This window comes from Dreissena polymorpha, chromosome 14, assembly GCF_020536995.1.
Source record: "Dreissena polymorpha isolate Duluth1 chromosome 14, UMN_Dpol_1.0, whole genome shotgun sequence".
In the NCBI taxonomy this organism is placed as follows: domain Eukaryota; kingdom Metazoa; phylum Mollusca; class Bivalvia; order Myida; family Dreissenidae; genus Dreissena; species Dreissena polymorpha.
The window spans coordinates 2,558,278-2,585,760 of NC_068368.1; the positions used below are offsets into that span (position 1 = coordinate 2,558,278).

Here is a 27,483-nt window from a genome sequence, read left to right on the forward strand (position 1 = left end):
TCACCGTTGTCGCCGGAGTCACCGTTGTCGCAAGAGTCACCGTTGTCGCCAGACGCAGCGTTGTCGCCAGATGCAGTGTTGTCGCCAGACGCAGCGGTGTCGCCGGAGTCACCGTTGTCGCCAGAGTCACCGTTGTCGCCAGACGCAGCGTTGTCGCCTGACGCAGCGTTGTCGCCAGACGCAGCGCTGTCGCCAGAGTCACCGTTGTCATACGACTGTTCTAAGCGTGATATTATGTCCTTGTACACGCGTTGATTGATACGGATACTAACGTAATGCATGCCAAATCCTTCTGGGAAATACCCCAATGCAATTGTTCCAACATCACCATCGAACTTTCCATCTGCTGACACAATTGATGAGTGTTCTAGTCCTCGGGTAGAAACTACCAGGCACTGCAAATTATATTCTCTCATAAGTGCAATGAGCGTGAGGTTGTCGCCGTATGTCCCATTCTTAGACATATTCTTAACGTATTCATCAAATGTTTCATCATAGACAAAAGTTTCATAGAAATATCTGTTTTCTACAATGTGATGGACTGCTTCCTTACGTAAAGCATCTACGTCTTTGTATATACCTATTTTACCAAGTTGATGCGATATAGCAGCAAATTGACAATTTCCATCCGGATTTGGGTCCATGGCAATATTCACCCCATCCAACAACTGCAGATTTTCATGGTGTGTTAAAACATGATAGTACTTAGTTCTGTGATTTTGTTTCTCTGAGCGGTTCTGTTTTAATGAATGTTTTTTAATTTTTCGTTGTTTCTCTAACGCAACAGTTAGGCTAGTCATGTTTTCGACCCCAACCGATTTGCTTACGAATCCAAGTTCGGGTTTGTTCGGTACTTGAAATGACACGATATAAACACCATTTCGTTTTACTTTTTCTACCTTGCCTTCGATAACATATCTTTTGGTTGGCACCCTGGATTTTCGAAAGGGATAGCGAATTAATACTGTCTCTCCTACTTTGTACTTGCTTGGGGAAGTTGCGTTTTTCAACAGCGACCTGTAAGCCTTTTTATTTGCTCGCCGTATGGTTTTCTTTATTTCACGAGAACTATGACGTTCTTTGGTAAAAACATGACTTCTTCCGTAGTAGGCTTCAAAGGGCGTGAGACCCCCAAGAACTCGTTTGAAACTTGTGTTTATGGCATAGGCTAAATCTTGAAGCCCTTCGACCCAGTTAAATCCACGTTTACTTTTTGTTGCAAATAGAATCTTGGCCTTTATAACACTGTTTGACCTTTCACACTTGCCCTGTGATTGAGGATGATACGGCCTACTATTGATCATTTTGATGTTGTACTTGTTCAACAAAAGTTTCATACTAGGGCCTTTAAATTCCAGTCCGTTGTCACATTGGATGATGTCAGGGGCAAGGTTAACCATCAACACGTCCTCTAATGCCTTTGCAACTTCACGCGAACTCTTCGTTTTCAGGGGTTTTGGCATAACGTACCTAGAATAAACGTCCACGACTTGTAGAATATAACTGTATGTGGACCCCTTGTAGCTAACACTTTGATTTTTCATGTTAATTATGTCAATCTGCCATCTTTTGCCTGGTTCCTCTTCTGTAATTGTCTTTGGCTTTGGCTTGTTTGTAAATCTCGGATACTTCTCATGGTAATACTTGCTATTGTACAGTATTTCAAGGATAGCTTGTTCCGAGAACCCCGTGTAATTTACTTTCAGTTTGTTGTAAATAACCCTTGCTCCACATCCTTTGTTTTCCATGAACATCTTCTCAACAAATCTAGGAAGATCTTCTTTCACAAGGACTTGCTTTCCGCCACACAATAAAGAACCCCGGTCACCAAGCTCGAAGTCCTTACGTTTTCTAATCATGGCCAAACAATTATTCTCTTCAGGTGTCCGTTTCTTCACAGGGACATCGAACGATCCGTTTAAACATCTGACAATAATGTCGTACTTCGACCTGGGCAAGCACCCTAATTGCTTCCTTTTTCTCCTAATTGCTTCCTTCATCTGAAATAATATAATAAGTTATTATACATTTATACTTCATTAGTTAATAGAGCTTGTATTGAACACCGCGTGTCGAAAACGAATGTCTCACGACATGAGCTGAGCTAAAATCACTCGTCTGATAGCTCCGCTAAAATTTACAATCCGAACTTCCGGGCAATATGCGCAATGAAAGTAGCAAGTACTTCATGTAAAGTTTCATTGAAATCCAACCGAATTCAAATTCAGGGGAAAAATAGCGGGCAAACTTATGGCGGTCAACGGACAAACGGTCTGTAGAAACCAATGCTACGTGGATGGAAGGGATATAAAGAAGGGGCCCTGGGGGCCTAGGTCGCTCACCAGAAGTCACGACTAGGCAGGGTTCGAAGGTCAAAGACCTATAAACTCCATAAAATTTAAAATGTTCAAATCTACAGATTACAGGAGCTCGATCTGATTTTGGTGGAAAATACACTTTCGAAAAAATGACTGTAGCTTAAATATTTTAGCAGTTTAGGAGTTACGCACCCGGAAGGAATGCCACGGACAATTGGATAGACGGACGGACAACCGCAAATGCACTCTGAGGGGGGGGGCATAAAACATAAAAATCAATGCATGTTAAAACATCAATGCATATTAAGACAACTGAAAATTAAAATTATGTACAGTACTTACTGTCAAGAATTCTTTTGAAGTTTGAAGAAAGTTTGGATTTCAATTCTTTCTAGTCGAAAATCACAACTTTTCTTGCCGACCGCCAAGTCAAATATGGTTACTGACTTCTGAGTAAGACTCGTGTGCAAAATTCCCGCCTTTTTAAAGCGGCACGTTATCAAAGAAAAAATCGGAAACTTCAAAGCTTTGTCGGCTTCTCAGCAATATGACGTCGGAACGACAAATCAACTTTACAAAGTAATGTTTAGGAATACAGTCACACCTGTCTAAAGCAGCCAGTCAAACATCCTTATTTTTGGAGAGATATATTCATTTAAAAGAGCTCAAAATCTCTTAAATCGGATTTTGGTGAAAATACACTTTCGAAAAAAAAAGTTTTAAAAATTTGAAAATTGCTATTAATGATCTCCACGAAAGTATCTGGCCAGCCCGGGAATCGAACCCAGGCCGCCTGCGTGCCAATCTGACGCGCAACCGACTGAGCTAGCCGGCGAAACAGTTACACAACCAGCAAAATCCATGTAAAGTGTGGTTAGGTTAGCTGTTTCTGTTACTGCTAGTTACGACGACGACGACGACGACGACGACGACGATGATGATGATGATGATGATGATGATGATGATGATGATGATGATACTTTTGTCACTTCCAATATTAGGTTAATACAATGTATTTGAGTTTGAAAAAAAGTTTACACATCGGCAGACTATTTCATTTATTAAGAAATACATAATTTATGTACCATATACGTAGGCCATTTTCATTTTTATGAGTTTTTTTGGTATGTACCAAATACGTTTTGGCGAGCATAGAAAAACTTATTCCAACCGAATATGGTACAATGTTTGTACCATATTCGGTCGAAAATTGTACCATCTTCGGTCCGAGTATGGTACATTTGTACCATATTCGGCCGAATATGGTACAAATGTACCATATTCGTTTTTGTACCAAATACGGTCCGACAAGCGTTCTTATAGACTGCGTTTTAGAAAAAAACTGGGCTTATTGCATTTGCGTTAAGCGTCGTGAAGTCTGTGCAGGCTAATATGGGAAAGCACTTAACGCACATGTTATGCATTAAGTCCTGTTTTCACCGAACGAGACTCCAACAATCACCATGCAAAGAAAAAAACGCAAGAATTGGTTCAGTTCGGGAATTGAATTTAAAATACTGTACATATAACTCATATGTAGAGCGATTGACAAACAGTTAAATGCAACGAGATATTAACTATCATATTATAGTGCAACTGTATTTTTTACCGTTCATTTCAAAAGTACGCCGATGATTGACGTACAGGGAATCGCTTCATGCCAGCCTTAACAAGGTCACGGACACGACCGTCTGTTATTGGATAAGGTCTGTGTCACGCGACCGGGAGGCGGAATTTACATTGACATGAGATATTAAACACGGACAGTAGTTCGATACTGATTGTTCTAAATTTGATTCGATTAAACACTGCGGGGAATCACGTGATCACAAAAGTACATCGTACGCACAAAATGGCGGAAAAAGCCCTCGCTTAATGACGAAAATCAAGGTATTCTCATATTTTATAATATCAAAATAAATTATAACTATGCGCAGAGTACCCGCTTAGTCGCCTTATGTACTCTGGTAATTGTCGTTTTTCTTTGATTTCTGTAGTTTTCTCAATAAACAATAAACAATGAAAATTGTACATCGTCTGAACATACTTTATTTTGACGTGTTTGCTATTCAAGACGACAAACAACTAAATAAATACAACATTTTTTGCTTGATAGATCTAACATGCTTAGAATATTTCGTACAAGTTTTTGCATGTTGTTTAAGCTTTTTGAGGTCTGTGGCGAGGAATTTGGAAAAGCGTACATCGTCTGAACCTTTTTTATTTGAGTACATCGTCTGAACGGTTTTGAGTACATAATCTGAACTGCTTCTAATTTTACTTTTAATGCGATGTTTATCATAATAAAAATTGTAATAACACTGCGATCAGCCAATAACTTTATTTATGACGCTAGTATTCTTTTAATTTTACTACAATAATTAATAGACAAAGAAATCCTTCATGCCCATCTTGCCATTTTGTGCGTACGATGTACTTTTGTGATCACGTGATTCCCCGCAGTGTTAAAGAATGGATTTCCGATACCGGCGATAAGATATTTATGAGTCCGTTGAACTTAGGTATCCGATATAAATGTAATGTCGGCGTAAAACCGTACGATATAGATGTAATGTCGGCGTAAAACCGTACGATATAAATGTAATGTCGGCGTAAAACCGCACGATATAAATGTAATGTCGGCGTAAAAACGTACGATATAAATGTAATGTCGGCGTAAAACCGTACGATATAAATGTAATGTCGGCGTCAAACCGTACGATATAAATGTAATGTCGGCGTAAAACCGTACGATATAAATGTAATGTCGGCGTAAAACCGTACGATATAAATGTAATGTCGGCGTAAAACCGTACGATATAAATGTATGGAGTCGCCTGACAGTTATAATTAAACTGTAGACAAAAGTGGGTATTTAAGCTTTCGGTAACATTTATTAAAATGTATTGCATCATTGCATAATATGAGTCGCGTTCTGAGAAAACTGGGCATGATGAATGTGTGTAAAGTGTCGTCCCAGATTAGCCTGTGCAGTCCGCACAGGCTAATCAGGGACGACACTTTCCGCCTAAACAAGATTTTCGGTAAGAAGGGACTTCATTTAAACGAAAAATACCATAAAAGTGGAAAGTGTTTATAGCTATTTCGAAATCAATACTGCATGGTCCTAAATGCGACCGAAAATTGGTGTAATTGTCTGTTAAATTGGATATGACATTTATGCCCTATTCTGTCATGCGTCAGCTATTAAACTTTTCAATTTATATTCGTTTACAAAAATAGTTCTAGCTATTTCGAAATCAATACTGCATGGTCCTTAATGCGAACGGTGAAATTAGTGTAATTGTCTGTTAAATTGGATATGACATTTATGCCCTACTCTGTCGTGCGTCAGGATTATACAAGCGATTATTTTTTGTAACACGGATTGTATAACAGAATTAGCTATCAAATAAACGGCCTATAGAAGTGGGCTGATACAACTGATACCTGGAACAACTTCTCAATTATATGTGCCTTGTTCTGAGAATTTTTGCTTAAAAGAAACTTTATTTAAATGAAAAATGTCATAAAAGCGGAACGTGTCGTCCCTGATTAGCCTGTGCATTCCGCAATCTGGGACGACACTTTAAGCCCAGTTTTCTCAGAACAAGGCTCAATTTGCGCCTTCAAAGCTTATTCTCGTGTGTTTCAGGTGTGTAAAGCATGTGAGGACAATGCAGGGGACTCGAAATGCTGGTACACGCTCTGGTACATCTGGTACGTGCTTGAACATATCATTCTCTTTATAAGATACGTTTTCTTGCAAAATCATGTCAAAATCAAACTTAAATACATTGAATACAACTGACAGGCCGACCAATTTACAAGCTGACTGACTGACCAATTGACTGACAACCCAACCAGTGAAATGACTGACTGGCTGATTTACAGATCGAACTACCAACCAAACAATCAACCGTCCGGCTGACCGACTGACAAACCAACCACCCGACTTAGTGAATGACCGATTGACCGACCGACAAACAAACAAACCGAATTTCTGACTTACCGACCGACCGAATTGATTGATTGATCTTTGATCTGTTTCCAGGTTTGTGCTGGGCCTGTTCCTGGTGGTGATCATCGTGTTACTGGTGCTGTACATCAAGCACAGGGCCAAGGAGCGGAACAGAGTGAGACGTAGACGACGTAAGTCCGTGCACAACCACGGCTATTTTTACCAAGTGTATCAACGAATTCATTGTATATGATAAATGTTGTTTTTTTAAATCACATATGTTAAATATGTGGAATTTACAATGTATTTCATCGTTATTTTTAATCATTTTCAACAATAGTTTATTAACAACATGTATACTAATGTATATTGAAATCAGTTTTATTGGTTATAAGTATATTCTTATTCCTTAGTCTAAGTCTTTTTTCGATTGTTCGGTCAACGTTTATTCTGTATTCTTGTGTCTAAGTCTGTTCTTTATCCCTCGGTCATAGTTTGTTGTCCTTGTTCTTGGCTTTAACCCATTTATGCATAGCGTCTAGAAAAAAGGCTTTGGCAAACAGCGTAGACCCAGATGAGACGCCACATAAGCTTTGATTCATGACTCCATATATTGGTACACTTTAAAAGCGGTTCATTTGTTGAAAATCCGATTTATAAATGACCCACGCTATGTGTACATTTGTTCGTAAAAGACTAATTTATGTGACATACATTCACATATAAGCGTTGAATACTTGGTACCTGGTCTTAGGGAGTTATGTCATCAACCTTCGAATACAGACAGGGAAACAAAATTGAATTGTTGAAGAGCTTCGTGTGTACTTTTGTAACCGACGCGAAGTTCAAACATTGATCAGTGGTCATTCATCGTATCATGAATACAGTATATCACGCTTATTGTAAAGGCACACAGTATTGCTTCCACGTGGCTCATTGGGCAGTTTAAGCAACTTTCTATTTCTGGCGAACCATTTTCTGCCCAGCGCTTAATGACACTTTTATCGGGTTCTGCTCACTCAAGTCAAGTGTTCCATATTTTTGTACCTGGCTGCAATAAAAAAAAAATAATGTAAGTTTCCTTTTTAGGCAAATATGTGGTTGATTCATATTTTTTTACAACTTTAACTCAGACCATAACATCGATCACTAGGGTGACGTACTTGTTTGGGTTAACATTTAGAGCGCATGTATGTTAATGAAGGTGAAGTACTTGTTTGGGTTAACATTTAGAGGCATGTATCTTAATGAAGGTGAAGTACTTGTTTGGGATAACATTTAGAGCGCATGTATGTTAATGAAGATAAAGTACTTGTTTGGGGATAACATTTAGAGCGCATGTATGTTAATGAAGGTGAAGTACTTGTTTGGGTTAACATTTAGAGCGCATGTATCTTAATGAAGGTGAAGTACTTGTTTGGGATAACATTTAGAGCGCATGTATCTTAATGTAGGTAAAGTACTTATTGGGTTAACATTTAGAGCGCATGTATCTTAATGAAGGTGAAGTAATTGTTTGGGATAACATTTAGAGCGCATGTATCTTAATGAAGATGAAGTACTTGTTTGGGTTAACATTTAGAGGCATGTATCTTAATGAAAGTGAAGTACTTGTTTGGGATAACATTTAGAGCGCATGTATGTTAATGAAGGTGAAGTACTTGTTTGGGATAACATTTAGAGCGCATGTATCTTAATGAAGGTGAAGTAATTGTTTGGGATAACATTTAGAGCGCATGTATCTTAATGAAGGTAAAGTACTTGTTTGGGATAACATTTAGAGCGCATGTATCTTAATGAAGGTGAAGTAATTGTTTGGGATAACATTTAGAGCGCATGTATCTTAATGAAGGTAAAGTACTTGTTTGGGATAACATTTAGAGCGCATGTATCTTAATGAAGGTGAAGTAATTGTTTGGGATAACATTTAGAGCGCATGTATCTTAATGAAGGTAAAGTACTTGTTTGGGATAACATTTAGAGCGCATGTATGTTAATGAAGGTGAAGTACTTGTTTGGGTTAACATTTAGAGGCATGTATCTTAATGAAGGTGAAGTACTTGTTTTGTTTAACATTTAGAGCGCATGTATCTTAATGAAGGTGAAGTACTTGTTTGGGATAACATTTAGAGGCATGTATGTTAATGAAGGTAAAGTACTTGTTTGGGATAACATTTAAAGGCATGTATCTTAATGAAGGTGAAGTACTTATTGGGATAACATTTAGAGCGCATGTATCTTAATGAAGGTAAAGTACTTGTTTGGGATAACATTTAGAGCGCATGTATCTTAATGAAGGTAAAGTACTTGTTTGGGATAACATTTAGAGCGCATGTATCTTAATGAAGGTGAAGTACTTGTTTGGGATAACATTTAGAGGCATGTATGTTAATGAAGGTGAAGTACTTGTTTGGGTTAACATTTAGAGGCATGTATCTTAATGAAGGTAAAGTACTTGTTTGGGATAACATTTAGAGCGCATGTATCTTAATGAAGGTAAAGTACTTATTGGGTTAACATTTAGAGCGCATGTATCTTAATGAAGGTGAAGTAATTGTTTGGGATAACATTTAGAGCGCATGTATCTTAATGAAGATGAAGTACTTGTTTGGGATAACATTTAGAGCGCATGTATCTTAATGAAGGTGAAGTAATTGTTTGGGATAACATTTAGAGCGCATGTATCTTAATGAAGGTAAAGTACTTGTTTGGGTTAACATTTAGAGGCATGTATGTTAATGAAGATGAAGTACTTGTTTGGGTTAACATTTAGAGGCATGTATCTTAATGAAAGTGAAGTAATTGTTTGGGATAACATTTAGAGCGCATGTATCTTAATGAAGGTAAAGTACTTGTTTGGGATAACATTTAGAGCGCATGTATCTTAATGAAGGTGAAGTAATTGTTTGGGATAACATTTAGAGCGCATGTATCTTAATGAAGGTAAAGTACTTGTTTGGGATAACATTTAGAGCGCATGTATGTTAATGAAGGTGAAGTACTTGTTTGGGTTAACATTTAGAGGCATGTATCTTAATGAAGGTGAAGTAATTGTTTGGGATAACATTAAGAGCGCATGTATCTTAATGAAGGTAAAGTACTTGTTTGGGATAACATTTAGAGGCATGTATCTTAATGAAGGTGAAGTACTTGTTTTGGTTAACATTTAGAGCGCATGTATGTTAATGAAGGTGAAGTACTTGTTTGGGTTAACATTTAGAGGCATGTATCTTAATGAAGGTGAAGTACTTGTTTGGGATAACATGTAGAGACATGTATCTTAATGAAGATAAAGTACTTGTTTTGGTTAACATTTAGAGCGCATGTATCTTAATGAAGGTGAAGTACTTGTTTGGGATAACATTTAGAGCGCATGTATGTTAATGAAGGTGAAGTGCTTGTTTGGGTTAACATTTATAGGCATGTATCTTAATGAAGGTGAAGTACTTGTTTGGGATAACATTTAGAGGCTTAATGAAGGTGAAGAACTTGTTTGGGATAACATTTAGAGCGTATGTATCTTAATGAAGGTGAAGTACTTGTTTGGGTTAACATTTAGAGGCATGTATCTTAATGAAGGCAAAGTACTTGTTTGGGATAACATTTAGAGGCTTAATAAAGGTAAAGAACTTGTTTTGGTTAACATTTAGAGGCATGTATCTTAATGAAGGTGAAGTACTTGTTTGGGATAACATTTAGAGCGCATGTATGTTAATGAAGGTGAAGTACTTGTTTTGTTTAACATATAGAGGCTTAATGAAGGTGAAGAACTTGTTTGGGATAACATTTAGAGCGTATGTATGTTAATGAAGGTGAAGTGCTTGTTTGGGTTAACATTTAGAGGCATGTATCTTAATGAAGGTGAAGTACTTGTTTTGTTTAACATTTAGAGGCTTAATGAAGGTGAAGAACTTGTTTGGGATAACATTTAGAGCGCATGTATCTTAATGAAGGTAAAGAACTTGTTTTGGTTAACATTTAGAGCGCATGTGTCTTAATGAAGGTGAAGTACTTGTTTGGGATAACATTTAGAGCGCATGTATGTTAATGAAGGTGAAGTACTTGTTTGGGTTAACATTTAGAGCGCATGTATCTGAATGAAGGTGAAGTACTTATTTGGGATAACATTTAGAGCGCATGTATGTTAATGAAGGTGAAGTACTTGTTTGGGTTAACATTTAGAGCGCATGTATCTGAATGAAGGTAAAGTACTTGTTTTGGTTAACATTTAGAGCGCGTGTATGTTAATGAAGGTGAAGTACTTGTTTGGGATAACATTTAGAGGCATGTATCTTAATGAAGGTGAAGTACTTGTTTTGGTTAACATTTAGAGCGCATGTATCTTAATGAAGGTGAAGTACTTGTTTGGGATAACATTTAAAGGCATGTATCTTAATGAAGATGAAGTACTTGTTTTGGTTAACATTTAGAGCGCATGTATCTTAATGAAGGTGAAGTACTTGTTTGGGATAACATTTAAAGGCATGTATGTTAATGAAGGTGAAGTACTTGTTTGAGTTAACATTTAGAGCGCATGTATCTGAATGAAGGTAAAGTACTTGTTTTGGTTAACATTTAGAGCGCGTGTATGTTAATGAAGGTGAAGTACTTGTTTGGGATAACATTTAGAGGCATGTATCTTAATGAAGGTGAAGTACTTGTTTGGGATAACATTTAAAGGCATGTATGTTAATGAAGGTGAAGTACTTGTTTGGGTTAACATTTAGAGCGCATGTATCTTAATGAAGGTGAAGTACTTGTTTTGTTTAACATTAAGAGCGCATGTATCTTAATGAAGGTGAAGTACTTCTTTGGGATAACATTTAAAGGCATGTATCTTTATGAAGATGAAGTACTTGTTTGGGATAACTTTTAGTGCACATGTATCTTAATGAAGGTGAAGTACTTGTTTGGGTTAACATTTAGAGCGCATGTATGTTAATAAATAAGAAGTACTTGTTTGGTTAACATTTAGAGCGCATGTATGTTAATGAAGGTAAAGTACTTGTTTGGGTTAACATTTAGAGCGCATATATTTTAATGAAGGTAAAGTACGTGTTTGGGTTAACATTTATAGCGCATATATGTTAATCAACGTAAAGTACGTGTTTGGGTTAACATTTAGAGCGTATGTTAATCAACGAGAAGTACTTGTTTGGGTAATCATTTAGAGCACATGTATGTTAATCAACGAGAAGTACTTGTTAGGGATAACATTTAGAGCGCATGTATGCTAATCAACGAGAAGTACTTGTTTGGGTTAACATTAAGAGCGCACGTATGTTAATCAACGTGAAGTACCTATAAATATGCACGTCTCTGTTTTTTTGTTTGAAACTGTTAACCATCGGACGTCCATTATTGACATCGGAACAATGTTTGTGTTAACACCCGAAATCTAAAAAATGCTGTATATACATCTTTCTTCAGAGATATTATTTGTATTTAGTTGCACGGTCAAACTTCGGAGCTTTGCTAATAAGCCTAATATGGACACTGTGATTAAATTACATCTAAGTGAATGACACCTCTACGCACGAACTGTAAAATCATTAGTATTCGTTGGACACTTATTTTCATTGATTTCGCGGGTTGACCGATCAATGCATGTGTGTAAAGTGTCGTCCCAGACTAGCCTATGCAGTCCGCACAGGCTTATCATGGAAGACACATTCCACCTCAACTAGATTTTTGCTATGAAGAGACTTTCCTGAAACGAAAAAAAGCATAAAAGCGGAAAGTGTCGTCCCTGATAAGCCTGTGTGGACTTCACAGGCTAATCAGGGTCGACACTTTACGCACATGCATTAAACTTCTTTTTTCACAGAGCACGTTCCTAATGATTTTACAGTATGTATTTGAGTTGATATTAAAGATAAGATGTTAAATTCAGTCGTTAATCAATCAAGCTTTATCCTTGGTCCATTTATGGATTAATCGATGTTCGATCATGTTTTCAAGGCGTCAGATTGCATGCAATCTTTACATATCTATTAACATGTCATTGCACCTTCATTTATGTTTTACCACTGGATAGAATTACTAAGGCTGGACAAACAGATTAAGTTGGTGGATATAATATCTGTCTCTTCTAGGATAACGACAAGCGATATTAAGCCGTGACAGTATTGGTTTTAAAACAGCAGTGCCATGTTCCTAAAAGCAGCGTTAATATAACATTACTTTTAAGCTTTTACATCCCTTAAAAACCCTAACGCGGCGTTATTTAATCAGCCGTTAACCCCATGTTGATTAAACAGTTTCAACGCTAGCTTTAAATGACGAAGCGTTAAGACTTTTACGTCTGTGTAAAATCACACAATCCATTCCATATTTCCACTTCCTTTTCCGGTCAAAAATGACTTATTATTATTATGCAAATATCAGATTTACAAATAATTTCATCAACAACCATGATTTGTAAAGTAAAATGCCCTATTTATGACAATGTTTAATGAATAAAATAACACATGCATATGCATCAAATTAACATTTATTGAAAATGATATTTTTTTTTAATTAACGGCAGAAACTGCCTTTAAACTGGCTGTAAAAAGTCAAAGGTCAAATTTGATCACAAAACGTCTTTTCTAAGAATAGTGGAGTTTTGAGGTATCTTTTCCCTATGGGTACATGTCTGGTTTGTGTATACAGAGAAATACAGAAATATACGTGAGATTAAACACTTACACACAGGAATATTTTTTACACAACTGCATAACATAACACTAATGCTTATATCCTAACCGGAAGTTTCTCGCAGTAACCAGCGAGTATTGATAATTAACCACATTTCTTTTTTTTCTAAACATACGAATTACGGTTATAAAACTAAATTTGGATGGCAAAAAGTTGCTTTATCTATGTGTCCTAAAGACTTATGCTTTGTGAGGCATATTTGTATAAATCCTTTGGATACATTGGTATCCGATGATCGTACAAAAGATCTGGCTTATTAATATCGAACATTGGCCCTCCCAAACACACGCAAAGCAATCAAATTTTAACATGGCTGACATTTGACCTCCGGGCGAATTTCTACGCGTAGACTTGCCCTTCTGCTTTGTCCGAAATTATAGCAATAGTGTTTAGGGAATTTTAATAACCGATTGTCTTAAAACATCAGAATATCAGTTTGTTTTAAACAATAATTTAACATTTCAATTAGAAATACTGATTAAGAAATTATTAACGCATATTTTAATGTGGCACATATCATTTAACCACGTGTACGGAGAGATGAATACGTTCGGAGTTGAGTCGTAAATGATCGTTTAAACTCTTACCATCCAATACGGAATATATTGTATTTATGTTAGAATATTGGACGTTCACAAGGAACGAATGACAGTTTCTTATTGAATGATAAAATATATCGTGTTATCAAACATAAAACAATCAAAATATCTTACTCCAACAAGCACGTTGTTTTATTCCCTTCCAGGAAGCACTCGAACCGTCCCTGTCCACATCGTACCAACAGGCCCGCCTGCCTACACTGAACCCAGTCACAAACCGCCATCTTACGAGGAATCTATTCAGCAGACGACCCGGTACAGTGTCGATACCCACAATTCACTGAACTCTACTTCCGCCCATGATTATAATGCACCTGTCAGCATGCCCGGTGTTATACCTTACCATACGGACGAGTTCGCGTATCGACCACCACGTAAGAACTTCAGCACCGTGCTTTTTTTCTATCGTTATAATTGTTCCGAATACTACGGTTTTGTAAATAAAATATACGAGTAATTGTAATGATTTTGCTGATGGCAGTGTGACATACAAATTTAGGTGCTATTGGTAATGATGATGTTTATGATGCTGACGTGATGTTATTTCCAATTTATCTAATACTTAACAAAACAATTACATATTTCATTGTTTCCATCGTTTGAAGCAACTAGCATGCGAATGCATTCGATTCTCCCCGGAAGCACTTCCCCACCACTTCCGCCTTCGTATGACGTCAGTATGCAGACAAGAGGTCAAGGTCACCCGTCATGATAAACGATAAACATAGTGTGTATGGCCTGTGATTTTCATGTACATATCTGTGATAATCTGTGATGAACATGATTAGTTTTTCCCGTGCCTTCGTGGTGGCGTCCTAGAGGACTGTACCACATTCGTCATCACTGTAGTGACGTCACGTATGGAAGTCCCGCTTCAACAAGTTGGTTGACAATTCATGCGAACGTTCATTGTGGAAAAATTGTGTCATCTGATATTTGTAATCGCCATATGACCGGCCGAGGTATGATGATTACATTATGTGACCCGCACATGTATTGAGAATATATCATCTTAACCCATTTATGCCTAGCGTCTAGAAAAAAAAGGCCTTGGCAAACAGCGTAGATGCGGCGTCTCATCAGGGTCTACGCTGTTTGCTTAAAGGAATTTCTGTAAGAAATATTCTAAATATAGAAATGAATATACTAGACATCCCTTATGTTGGAAATAAATTTATCCAATTTGGAAGGATGGAGAGTCCACTCGGCATAAATGGGTTAAACAGGAGGCATTAACGGGTAGAAGAGAGCATGCTTCCGACAAATATTCACGTTAAAAGGGCCTTTTTCGCGGATTTTGGTATGTATTGAAGTTTGTAATTAAATTTTTTATATTGATAAATGTAAAGATTGGGTCCAACAAGTTCAAGTAAACAATAAACAAGAATAAAATAAAAAATAATAAAAAAATAACCCTCAACTGGGCTCGAACCACTGACCCCTGGAGTAAAAGTCTATCGCTAAGCCCACTCGGCCATCCGTTCTCATACGACGAAGGATGTATTTTTTACTTTATATGAACAATCCTCTTAGTTTCACAAATATAAGAACAACAACAGAACTCTCAAACTTATTCAATCGTTTCGCGTTGCAACGCTTTATAATTTTCAGTTTTTTTTAATCGTCAAAAGATGCATATAATGGATATTTTAGAGCATGGTAAATGTTCAGTTTTACTGTTTCCTCACAAATATAATAACTAAAACGAAAATTTGCGAATCTGAAACAATTATTTTTTATTTTGTCAATTTACCCAAACGTGAAACGGCCCCTTTTAGGCTTATATATTGACTCTAAAAGAAAAAATAGTTTAAGTACCAACTTAGCGAAATCGCTACAACCAAAAATGATTAATACTAGTACCAGGGACAAAATAGTTACTTTTTGTGGATGGGGTAGGGAAAGCTGTTAAAAAAAGTGTATTCATTCTCGTGTGAAACCGCTGTTCAATCATTCGAAAATTGAACAGAAACAAAGACGTTAGTATGTATACAGAAATCTAAAAACAAAAATATTAACGTATTGAAAGTTCTTCATAGCATAAACATACCGATCGAACCTTCACTAGCAAGGGTCGTGGGACAGAAAAAAAACACAAAAGGTTTAAGTTCTGCCCTATACTGCACATTGTTAAATGAGTTAGTAAAACATATCCGTATGAATATTTTTACCAAAATTATGCATTTCCTTGCACAAAAGGTACGCATATCGAGGCCTCCTAGTAACATATATATCTCTGTTATTACTATGTTTATTTTTTTTTTACTATTATTATTATTATTATTTTATACAAAGTATGCTACCGAGAACAACATGCTATTTCCATTTCGCATCTTATAGGCGCGTTGCTCTATTCACAATTATTTGGTTGCATATACAGTTTTTAGTCGTTATGCGTGTTCAAAACTGAAATGAATAGATGAACTTACCTTAATAAACATTTCATGATTTCTTTTTTAGATTCATTATCAAACGTTTTCGTGTTCTAGTCATATGAGCTGCGTTCTGAGAAAACTGTGCTTAATGCATGTGAATTGTCCCAGATTAGCCTGTGCAGTCCACACAGGCTCCTCAGGGTCGACACTTTCCGCCAAAACTTGATTTTCGGTAAGAAGGCACTACCTTGAAACTAAAAATACTATAAAAGCTGAAAATGTCGTCCATGATTAGCCTGTGCGGACTGCACCGGCAAATCTGGGACGACACTTTACGCACATGCATTAAGCCCAGTTTTCTCAGAACGCGGCTGATATAGTTGACTTATGGAGTTAACTTAAATATACAAACATAATCATACAGTGCATACGCTACTTATTTATATTATTGGTCAAGAACACTTACAATCTGGTTTCGTTTCTAGTTTATGTGGAGTGAAGTCCAGTCTAGTTTATGTGGAGTGAAGTCCAGAAGTCAATTTTCTAAATAGAAACTTCAAAGATATATTGTGTATGGTATTGGTCAGAATCAATTAAATAGTTCTATATTAAACTAATTAAACGCAGCAAGTTTCCTTGTTGGCATGTTTTCTTCGGAAATAATCTTTCGTTTGCATTTCATTTCGGTAATATTTAATTTTAGTTTGTTGACATGTCAATCATTAGATTACGCATTTGTATGTAGTAAGTTTCATAGACAAGTGTTTTCAATGTCTGTGTTATTTTTTAGCATTCTGTGTATTTGTTATTGAGTTACTTCCAGCACTTTAGCTTGTTTTCTTTTGATGCTTTTGTTGTTATTATTCTTATTGTTGTTTGATACAAAGAATGTGTTAGTTATCGTTTTGCAAAGGTGAATGACGAATTATTTTAGACGGAATGGTTTTGAACCATAATTATTCCACTCTTTATTTCCATATATAGGTCATATATTTGTTGTGTTTTTCTCATTTATTCTAAGTAGATCTATATCACAAAGATCTCATATATCATGGCTTTTAACTGTGTCGGCACGTTTATACAGACAGTACTATAACTGATTATCGTTCTGGAAAAACGAGGATTAATGCATGTCCTCACACAAGCTAATCTGTGACGACACTTTTTACCTATACTAGATTTGCGTTAAGAAGAGACCAAATTAAACGGAAAAATCCAAAAAGCGGAAGATATCGTCTCTGATCAGACTGTGTGGACTGCATTAAGCAATTTTTTCCCTGAACGAGGCTCAAATAACTGCATCGTTCTGACAGGAAACAAAATGCCCAAGTCTTGTTTTTAGAAGCCTCGTATTTGATCCGAATCAATTATATGAGTCGTGTTCTGAGAAAACTGGGCAAAATGCATGTTCGTAAGGTGTCGTCCCAGATTAGCATATGCAGCTCGCACAGGCTAATCAGGGACGACACTTTCCGCTTTTATGACATTTTTCGTTTAAATGAAGTCACTTTTTATCAAAAATCCAATTTAGGCGGAAAGTGTCTTCCCTGATTAGCCTGTGCGGACACTTTACGCACATGGATTATGCCCAGTTTTCTCAGGACGCGGCACATAATCTCTATGTGTTGGTATCAGTATAATTCGTCTTGAACGGATTCCATGTTCAATATGTAATCAATGCGATGTACATGTATGCGACGTGAATCCAATTAAAATCATGTTAAGTAACAAACCGAATTTGATATCTAGCAGAATAACGAAAGTATACGTATTTTTACATAATGTATTTGTTAAACTTCACTGGCATTTTTCAGAAAGTAATTGTTTCATTTCCTGCACGAAATATACCGTTAATGTTGTGTTTGACATAACTATGCTACATGTTAAATTGTTGTTCAGCATATCTGTGATAGTATTTGTAGACATAAATTGTTGAAGAGAGTCTTGTTTCGTGAGATATTGTGATAAAGGTTAGTTAGTTAGTTAGTGTAAATCAAAGATGCATACAGTACTGAAAGGTCTTTGTACTAACGTAAGTAATGAACATTCGAACAACAGCCACGCAAGCGTTTCGAGAGAAATAAACCAATATTTTCCTGATTTACTCACGTAAATGTTATGCTATGACAATGTCCGAAAACAGCCGAGCTAAAAATGCAGTGCCTTAAAGTACACATTTCAGCATTAAATTTAATCATTCAAAGGGTCGCTAATATTATAAATGCCCGTAAGACATTTTCAGAATCATATTAATTGAATGCAAATGGTTTGAAAATACCATAACTGTTTGAATTAAGGTCCAACAATGAAGTTCAAGTAAGTATATCATGTTAGTGAAATAGTCTATATTGAACACATTTGAGTCGCGTTCTGAGAAAACTGGGCATAATGCATGTGCGTAAAGTGTCGTCCCACAGGCTAAATAGGGACGACATTTTCCGCTTAAAATAGATTTTCGGTAAAAAGGGACTTCCTTTAAACGAAAAATACCATTTAAGCGGAAAGTGTCGTCCCTGATTAGCCTGTGCGGACTGGACAGGACAATCCAGGACGACACTTTACGCACATGCATTATGCCCAATTTTCACAGAACAAGACACATTTAATGAAGAGACCTTATGTGCAAAATAACGAAGAAAATGAACACAATACAATTCACTACTATATCTATTAGTTCTTCATTCCACTTAAAAAACCTTAAATACTCAAAGTCACAAAATATTTCGTACAATATTTCCAAAAATAAAGTAAACATATTAAATAAATAAAGAAAGAAAGTATTCTTGTAAATACGTCATTCTTCCGACGATGCCCAAAGCCAGTCTCGCGTTTGGATATCCGGGGGTAAATAAACATGGAATATATTGTCGCAAAAAATATATATGAGCATTTTGTATTTCGTTAAATCTATTTTATCACACTCCATCTAGCATTTGAAATTTCGGCTATTGCTATAAGAAACACTGATTTATCATGGGTTAACTTTGTTTTACGAACTATTCTACAAAACTATTCATTGGATTTGAGTATTTATGTGACTTTAACCCATTCATGCCTAGCGTCCTGAAAAAAGGACATTGCAAACAGCGTAGACCCAGATGAGACGCCACATTTTTCGGCGTCTCATCAGGGTCTTCACTGTTTGCTTAAACGAAATTCTGTAAGAAATATTCTAAAAATAGAAATAAATATACCAGACACCCCTAATTTTGGAAATAAATTGATCCAATTTAGAAGGATGGGAGAGTCCACTGGGCATAAATGGGTTAAATTATCATCTTGAAAGCATCTCCAAATGAGATGACTTGTTATAACCAGTACATATACTGGTATGTCTCTATAGATAGGCCTGTGACTGAGAAGTCAGAATGGAGAACAATTCTGTGGACTGATTTTGAGCAACAAGATGTGCATTACAGGGAGACAAATCTCTAAACCCTTTGCATGCTGGGAAATTTGTCATCGGCTATGATATCGTCTGCTGAATTTCGAGAAAAAAAATGTCGCTTTTGTGAGTCATTGATCCTTTTGACAACCTTTATTTTCTTCAGAACAAAATAATTTGCAAACAAATCAACACATTTCCAATACCGATTGGAAGAATGGCAAACAACAGCAGGACAGAATAGAAAGTGTATTCATATAACTTGAACATTTCCAACTCATCGTTACATATACAAAACTGACAATATATAAGAAACAAGACTATTGCCCAGCAATATATGTCCCCTACTAGTTCCACCATTGTCAGTATTATTTTTTATTTGTTGCCATAGCAACCAGAATTTTTGACGTACGAACAAAATGAAATAACGTGCATAATGTCCATATTGCCATCTATCCATGTTTCAAGTTTCATGAAAAAATATGAAGAACTTTTAAAGTTATCGCAGGATCCAGAAACGTGACAGACAGACACACAGACGCACAGAGCGCAAACCATATGTCCCCTCCGGTGAAACCGGTAGGGGACAATAAGCACATGCATAGTAATGCGTAAGTGACCAAAGTAGTACATAAAAAGGTGTTAAAATGCACTTAGGCCATCATATTACTCAACGTTTTCATTCAATTTATCAGTCCTCAATTCATAGCATTTTTACAATATATCGCGAGTTTATTTAGGACATTGGTTTTAGTATTTGTTAACAAAAGAATAAATTTATGCATACTACGTCGGTTATAATAGAATTTGTCAATATACATTTTTCTTATATCTGTATAAAGAGGAAATACAATTACAAAATGGCATTCATCTTCAATATCACTTGAGTTACATATATTACATATTGCATTCATTTGTAAGAATATTTATATGTCACCCAGATTCAATTTTTAACATGTGGGACAAAAGTCTTAATTTTGATATGTATTTTCTTACATTAAAGTTTTGGATAATATTAAGGAAATCAGATAGTTCAAACCGATGTTTCAATTCTTTGTATTAAATTAATGAACGTTTAACATTTAAATCAGCCAATGAAATAGCTTGTCACAATCAAGTATCGTTGAAAACGATGGATGTTCCCCTTGTTTAACCTTGATAAAATCTATTATTAGCCTTAATGACCTTGACCCTGACCCCAGTGATCTAAAACCACATCAAAAGGTAGAGGTCCATGCAAGGTACCTACATGCCAAATATGTAATAGATCGGTAAAATATTGAAGGCGCTATGAGAAACTGTAACAAAAGTGTGACGGAAGGAAGTAACGAAGGACAAACTGGCAACTATATGCACCCCGAACAATTTCGGGAGCATAAAAAGTTATTTTGCAAGTGGATAATGCTGCAAGAGTAAAATATTGAGGTTTCAAAATCCGATATTTAGGCCCCTTATGAAATATGCCGCATAATTGATTGTACATGTACCTCTCTTCTCACTCCCATTTGTTTATTAGCTAATAAACACAAAGCTCTGAAATTAACTCTTGGCTAACCAGGTCCAACGTAAAATCCCATTCCTGACCAAAACGCCACAATTTGTTAACCGGCAAAACAAGAAACAACAAACAACATTAAGTGACAGCATGATTTAAGTTGCGTAGGTCAATGATAATTGTCTAATCTACTCTTCTAGTGTAGATTGGGGAAAAAATTGACATGATATTACACAAGGATATAAAAAATCTTATGCATGTACTAGTACTAGAATTCAAAGTTATAATAAAAGGAAAACAAGATCAATTATGGTATAGCTTGACTTTATTTTTTGTAAAAGTTATTGCTTTTACATTGAATTTGTAAAGGAAATCTTTTGGTATATTGTGACCTAAACTAACTTTGGGTTAAAAAAAATTATCGTCTGCAAGTAGAAAAAATGGCTGATAAAGTGGATTTTCGGCACTTCTTGGAAAAAAAATCACAGATAAGTGCATTAAATGCCTTTATTTTAAATATCTTATATGGAATGGTTGCATTACAAACAGTTCCCCACCCCTTTATGGCCGAATCAGGGCTAAAGTACCTTCTGATGATAAATCAAAAGCATACTTGGTTTACCGTTTAGCGTTAATGTGCTACATGAAGTCAAACCTGAATGCCAGAGACTCTGTGAGCCACTTGTGCAGCAATAGCTTGTGTGCAAATCCTGAACATTTGAACACAGAATCACATAATCACACAATCAACTAAGCATAGTTATGATGTTTAAGGTGTGGGAGACCTTCAAAATCAGGGTTTGGGTCACTTATGCCCTTACTATAATGCAATTCTTCGTGTAACTTGTAACGATAGTTCCACGTCCTGGCACGTAAAGCTCGTGCTTTGATGGTAGCGGATAACCTCTTTCAGTTAATTTAATTGCCGTCCTCGTACGCTAAATGCTGTATAATCTCTGACCCCTGTGTGAGGTTTGCATGACGTTCCATGGTTTTTGCAATGACAGAGTCAGCATAGCCATTGTTTAATTGGGGAACCTGTTCGTGAATGTGACCTACACAGTTGCGGGAGAGCGTCACAGACTTGGGATTTACGGCTTGGGATGACTTGTTTGCTGCTTCACATTTATGAGTTGTGGTTAACAGTTTTGTAGCGTCAAGAGCAGCTGGACACAAAACCATTTTAATACATTTCTTAAGGACTTGTTGGTCACTGTCAACCATTCTAACATTAACATTGTTTAACATGAAGTTCTTAGCTTGCCTATTGGTACCAGCACAGACATAACTGTACTTTGCACAACTAGTACCACAGTAACCATTGCAGCATAGAATTATGGTTGAGATTACATTTACCATGACCTTTTTAGAACTTTGATGTCACCCTGGTATTTATTGCGGGCAGCTTTAAGCTCAGCCTAGCCTTGACCGAGAGAGCGAATCGATTCCCGATATTAGACTTGGAATTACCCTTGAGCATGCCTTTCGAGAAAGGTGCTATGTTTAGCACTATTGATGGAGCGGAAACCCGTAATATATTTACGTAGCAAGTCATTTTCACTCGTGGACGCAAAGGCTTAGCTGGGGTTTTAGAGTCGTCTACGTCCCGAAAAGTGAGAAAATGGTCATTGTAAGCTACCCTTTCTTCAAAGGATAACCTTTCTAACCATACATCGGCTGTGTTTGAGTTTGATCTTCTTCCATAATGATATTTTATACTCTTAGTCAGACTTAGCCCTCAGGGCTAAAAAGCTGTATTGAGCAACTTTTTCTTTCTCTTGGTTAGGAACCCCATTTTGACCAGGTTGTTAGCTTAAAAAAAGAATCAAAGAACTTGATTTGCACCCAAAATTATGCTATTTTACAATCCCTTTAACCTCTAAATGTGAGGTTAGAGGGGGGCATATTGTTTTGCCCTGTCTGTTGGTTTGTGTGTTTGTTTGTTTGCCCAAACTTTAACATTTGCAATAGCTTTTACAATATTGAAGATAGCAACTTGATATTTTGCATGCATGTGTATCTCATGGAGCTGCACATTTTGAGTGGTGAAAGGTCAAATTCAAGGTCATCCTTCAAAGTCAAAGGTCAAATATGTAGCTTCAAAGCGGCGCAAAAGGGGACATAGTGTTTCTGACAAACACATATCTTGTTTCTTATATTTTTAAGGTCTTATGCTGAATGTTCAGTTGAAAAATGTATGTTATTCTCACTACTATTTCACTTTTAAAAGTTGTGACCACCAATAGAGAGTCCGCATGCATGCCGTTTCGTATTAATTAATATTTTAGAATTTCTAAAGTTTGTATAGTATGTAGAGTAGCAGCATTCTCAAGATTTCTTAAGCAAATTTTATTCTGTGAATAAGACGTGTACAGTATAGTGCAGGTTATTAACTTTTAAAAATCTATTTTATATATATATATATATATATATATATATACATGTAGTATAGTCTTCTATTATTGCATAAGAATATTCATGGTTTAGTTTTAATACTTTTTAAAAGTACATAGGTGAGGCAGTATCAATTTACTGATGTTTTATCAGTGTAAAAATGTGTTTTAAATCTTAAAATACATTTTTACAATAAATTGTAAATACTGGGACTATAACAAAGCAGTAAACTTGCTTGCTAAAATATTTGAATGAAATTAAAGAAAAGTAACTCTCTAGGGGTTAAAATGGATGGCAATATGGTTTGAGTTACTTCCCTTCAATTCCCGTTGTATTAACGGCTAGCAATTTTACTGTATACATTATGACAAGAGGGCCAGAAAGGCTTAAAGTCGCTCACCTGAGATACAAAGAAGTTCCCTGTTCTTTGCAGCCCAAGATATCAACAGAACAAGTGCTCTAACCAAGTTTCATGAAGAATGAACAGCAAATGGCCCCCTGGCGGCCATGTCTTTCAACAGACCTGACCCATTTTTGAACTCGTCCAAGATATCATTGGGACACATTTTCTGACAAAGTTTCGTGAATATTCGACGATAAATGTGGCCTCTACAGTGCTAACAAGGCAAATATTTATGAGGCACAACGGAAGGCAGACAATTGACAAAAGGTGATCACAAAAGTAAACCATGAGCAAACAAATATTATGCTCATAAAGATTGTCACCATGTTTGAAAAAGATATAATTAAAACTAATTTAGTAAACTAATCAAGATATGATAACAACATTTGTACTCAGCAAGTGTCATTCAGATTGAAATAAAAATGTGACTCAAAATATTCACAATGTTTCACTATGAACAACTGTAGACATAAAAAATACCCCCCCCCACACCACTAAGAGCCTTGTTTTTAAACAAATATGAACTATTTTCAGACTCACCTTGCAATTATATTTCCTATTTAAAAATCAATAATTCCGTTTTAATACACAAATCTTTCAAACAACATATTTTAGGGATGAATCTTCTCACCAAGTTTCATCTAGATTGGACGATAAATGTGGCCTCTAGAGCTCTAACAATGTTTTACTATAGCCATATATAGCCATATAAGACAAAATGCCCCGCCCGGCCTTGGAATCAATGTTTTTCAAGCAAACGTAACCATTTTCGAACTCATCCAAGAAATCATTGATACCAATCTTCTGACCAAATTTCTGGAAGATTCGATATAAAATTTGGCATCTAGAGTGTTAACAAGGTTTGTATAAGGAAAAATGCCTCGCCCCCTTTGCGGCCATGTTTTTCAACCAACAGAAACCATTCCCAAATTCATCCAAGATATCATTGGGACAAATCTTATGACCAAGTTTCATGAAGATCGGACAATAAATGTGGCCTCTAGAGTGTTAACAATGTTTTACTGCTAATAATTTGGAAAAGTTCTGATGATGGCGAATTTTAATACAAGGTACAATTTGCATATATCTATGCGATGAACGCTGTTTCATGTCTCTTGCAATTTGTTTTAGGTAATTTCTTTCAGTGGCCTGGAATATGAAGGCTTTGCTTTATTTCATATTATTAAGGTGAATTATTGTAAATGTATAAACTAGTTTAACCTTCATTATGCGTCGAACCGCTTGCGATAGAATGGGCTATACCACCGTTGCACGCAAAGTCGGAAACACAACATTATACTACATGTGAACCACTCGATGATTGAATCAACAATTACCCATTAGAACTAATGAAAGAACAACGATTTACTAGTAAATGTTCAATTTTTAATTCACGTTTAATTTACATAAAACATACAAAAGTATATACTGTGATATAATAAATACAAAACCACCGTTTGTACAATAATCAATACTTATCATACATGTCTTATTTAGACAAGTTACTAAATTGACAAACATGAAATTCAAATTAACCGGTACAATAATGTTTGTTTCGCATATCCCCCACGTTCACGCGCAGGCCTCTATAGCAAATGCACTCACTCACACATAATAAATATATAATTCAGTAAGACCATCGTAGAAAAAAAACAAAACACGAAGTTCATCTTCAAACTCAATTTCCATCAACCGATAACAAATTAAAATGTTTAGAGATATTTATTTATAGTTGAAATAAACGTTCGGGGTAAAACAAAACATGAAAAAGAACAGTATTTCTTCAACACACGTTTTACTGTATCTTATTTCAACATATTTTATCAGAGATGAGTGGTTAGGTACCGGTATGCGATTAAATTCTGTACCTAGCAAACACTCGATATAATTTGAAAAGATCAATGTCCAGCTAAATTAACCCTTTGCATGCTGGGAAATTTGTCGTCTGCTAAAATGTTGTCTGCTGAATTTCTAATATTAGCAGTTTCTTCATTAAAAAAACAACAACAAGAGACCCGCCTTGCGGGTGCAGACCGCTCATTTATTTTTCTTTAAAAGGTCAAGGGACCTATCTCAATACTTCAATCACAAAGGAGGGAGGGGGGTGGAGAGGGGTGTATAGTGTGGCTGTGTTATTTATTACATTATCTTCCAAAAATGCAAAAAATAATAAAAAAATTTTGAGGGGGGGGGGGGGGGTGAATTCTTGGGTGGGATAGTTGGACGGTATTAAAAAAAAAATATTTTAAACTCGTCTAAGATATCATTGGGACACATTTTCTGAAGATTCGACGATAAATGTGGCCTCTACAGTGCTAACAAGGCAAATATTTATGACGCACAACGGAAAACAGACAATTGACAAAAGGTGATCACAAAACTTCACCATGAGCAAAAAATATTATGCTCATAAAGATTGTCACCATGTTTGAAAAGATATAATTAAAACTTATTGAGTAAACTAATCAAGATATGATAACAACATTATTTTGTACTCAGCAAGCGTCATTCAGATTGAACTAAAAATGTGACTAAAAATATTCACAATGTTTCACTAATACCCCCCTCCATAAGAGCCTTGTTTTTAAACAAATATGAACTATTTTCAGACTCACCTTGCAATTATTTCCTATTGAAAAATCAATAATTCCGTTTCAAAACACAAATCTTTAAAACAACATATTTTTGGGATGAATCTTCTCACCAAATTTCATCTAGATTGGACGATAAATGTGGCCTCTAGAGTGCTAACAATGTTTTACTATAGCCATATAAGAAAAAATGCCCCGACCGGCCTTGGCATCCATGTTTTTCAAGCAAACGTAACCATTTTCGAACTCATCCAAGAAATCATTGATACCAATCTTCTGACCAAATTTCTGGAAGATTCGATATAAAATTTGGCATCTAGAGTGTTAACAAGGTTTTTATATTGAAAAATGCCTCTCCCCCTTTGCGGCCATGTTTTTCAACCAACAGAAACCATTTCCAATCTCATCCAAGATATCATTGGGACCATTCTTATGACCAAGTTTCATGAAGATCGGACAATAAATGTGGCCTCTAGAGTGTTAACAATTTTTTACTGCTAATAATTTGGAAAAGTTCTGATGATGGCGAATTTTAAAACAAGGTACAGTTTGCATATATCTATGCGATTAACGTTGTTTCATTTCTCTTGCAATTTGTTTGAGGTAATTTCTTTCAGTGGCCTGGACTATTGAGGCTTTGCTTCATTTCATATTATTAAGGTGAATTATTGTAAATGTATAAACTAGTTTAACCTTCATTATGCGTTGAACCGCTTGCCATAGAATGGGCTATACCACCGTTGCACGCAAAGTCGGAAACACAACATTATTCTACATGTGAACCACTCGACGATTGAATTAACAATTACCCATTAGAACTAATGAAAGAACAACGATTTACTAGTAAATGTTCAATTTTTAATTCACGTTCAATTTACATAAAACATACAAAAGTATATACTGTGATATAATAAATACAAAACCACCGTTTGTACAATAATCAATACTTATCATACATGTCTTATTTAGACAAGTTACTAAATTGACAAACATGAAATTCAAATTAACCGGTACAATAATGTTTGTTTCGCATATCCCCCACGTTCACGAGCAGGCCTCTATAGCAAATGCACTCACTCACACATAATAAATATATAATTCAGTAAGACCATCGTAGAAAAAAACAAAACACAACGTTCATCTTCAAACTCAATTTCCATCAACCGATAACAAATTATACAATTTAAAGATATTTATTTATATTTGAAATAAACGTTCAGGGTCAAACAAAACATGAAAAAGAACAGTATTTCTTAAACACAC

At 35.9% G+C, this 27,483-nt stretch overlaps 1 protein-coding gene across 1 annotated transcript in view; it reads left to right on the top strand.

Moving 5' to 3' along the window:
* LOC127858112 (uncharacterized) overlaps positions 1-17,894 on the top strand; it is a 40,564-nt gene extending 22,670 nt beyond the window's left edge. Inside the window, exons 2-5 of the mRNA XM_052395009.1 lie at positions 5,974-6,038; positions 6,373-6,470; positions 13,724-13,951; positions 14,183-17,894. Of these exons, the coding sequence (XP_052250969.1) occupies positions 5,974-6,038; positions 6,373-6,470; positions 13,724-13,951; positions 14,183-14,289 (498 nt within the window). The 3' untranslated portion in view covers positions 14,290-17,894. The remainder of the gene's footprint in view (positions 1-5,973; positions 6,039-6,372; positions 6,471-13,723; positions 13,952-14,182) is intronic.
* Positions 17,895-27,483: the final 9,589 nt, after the last annotated feature.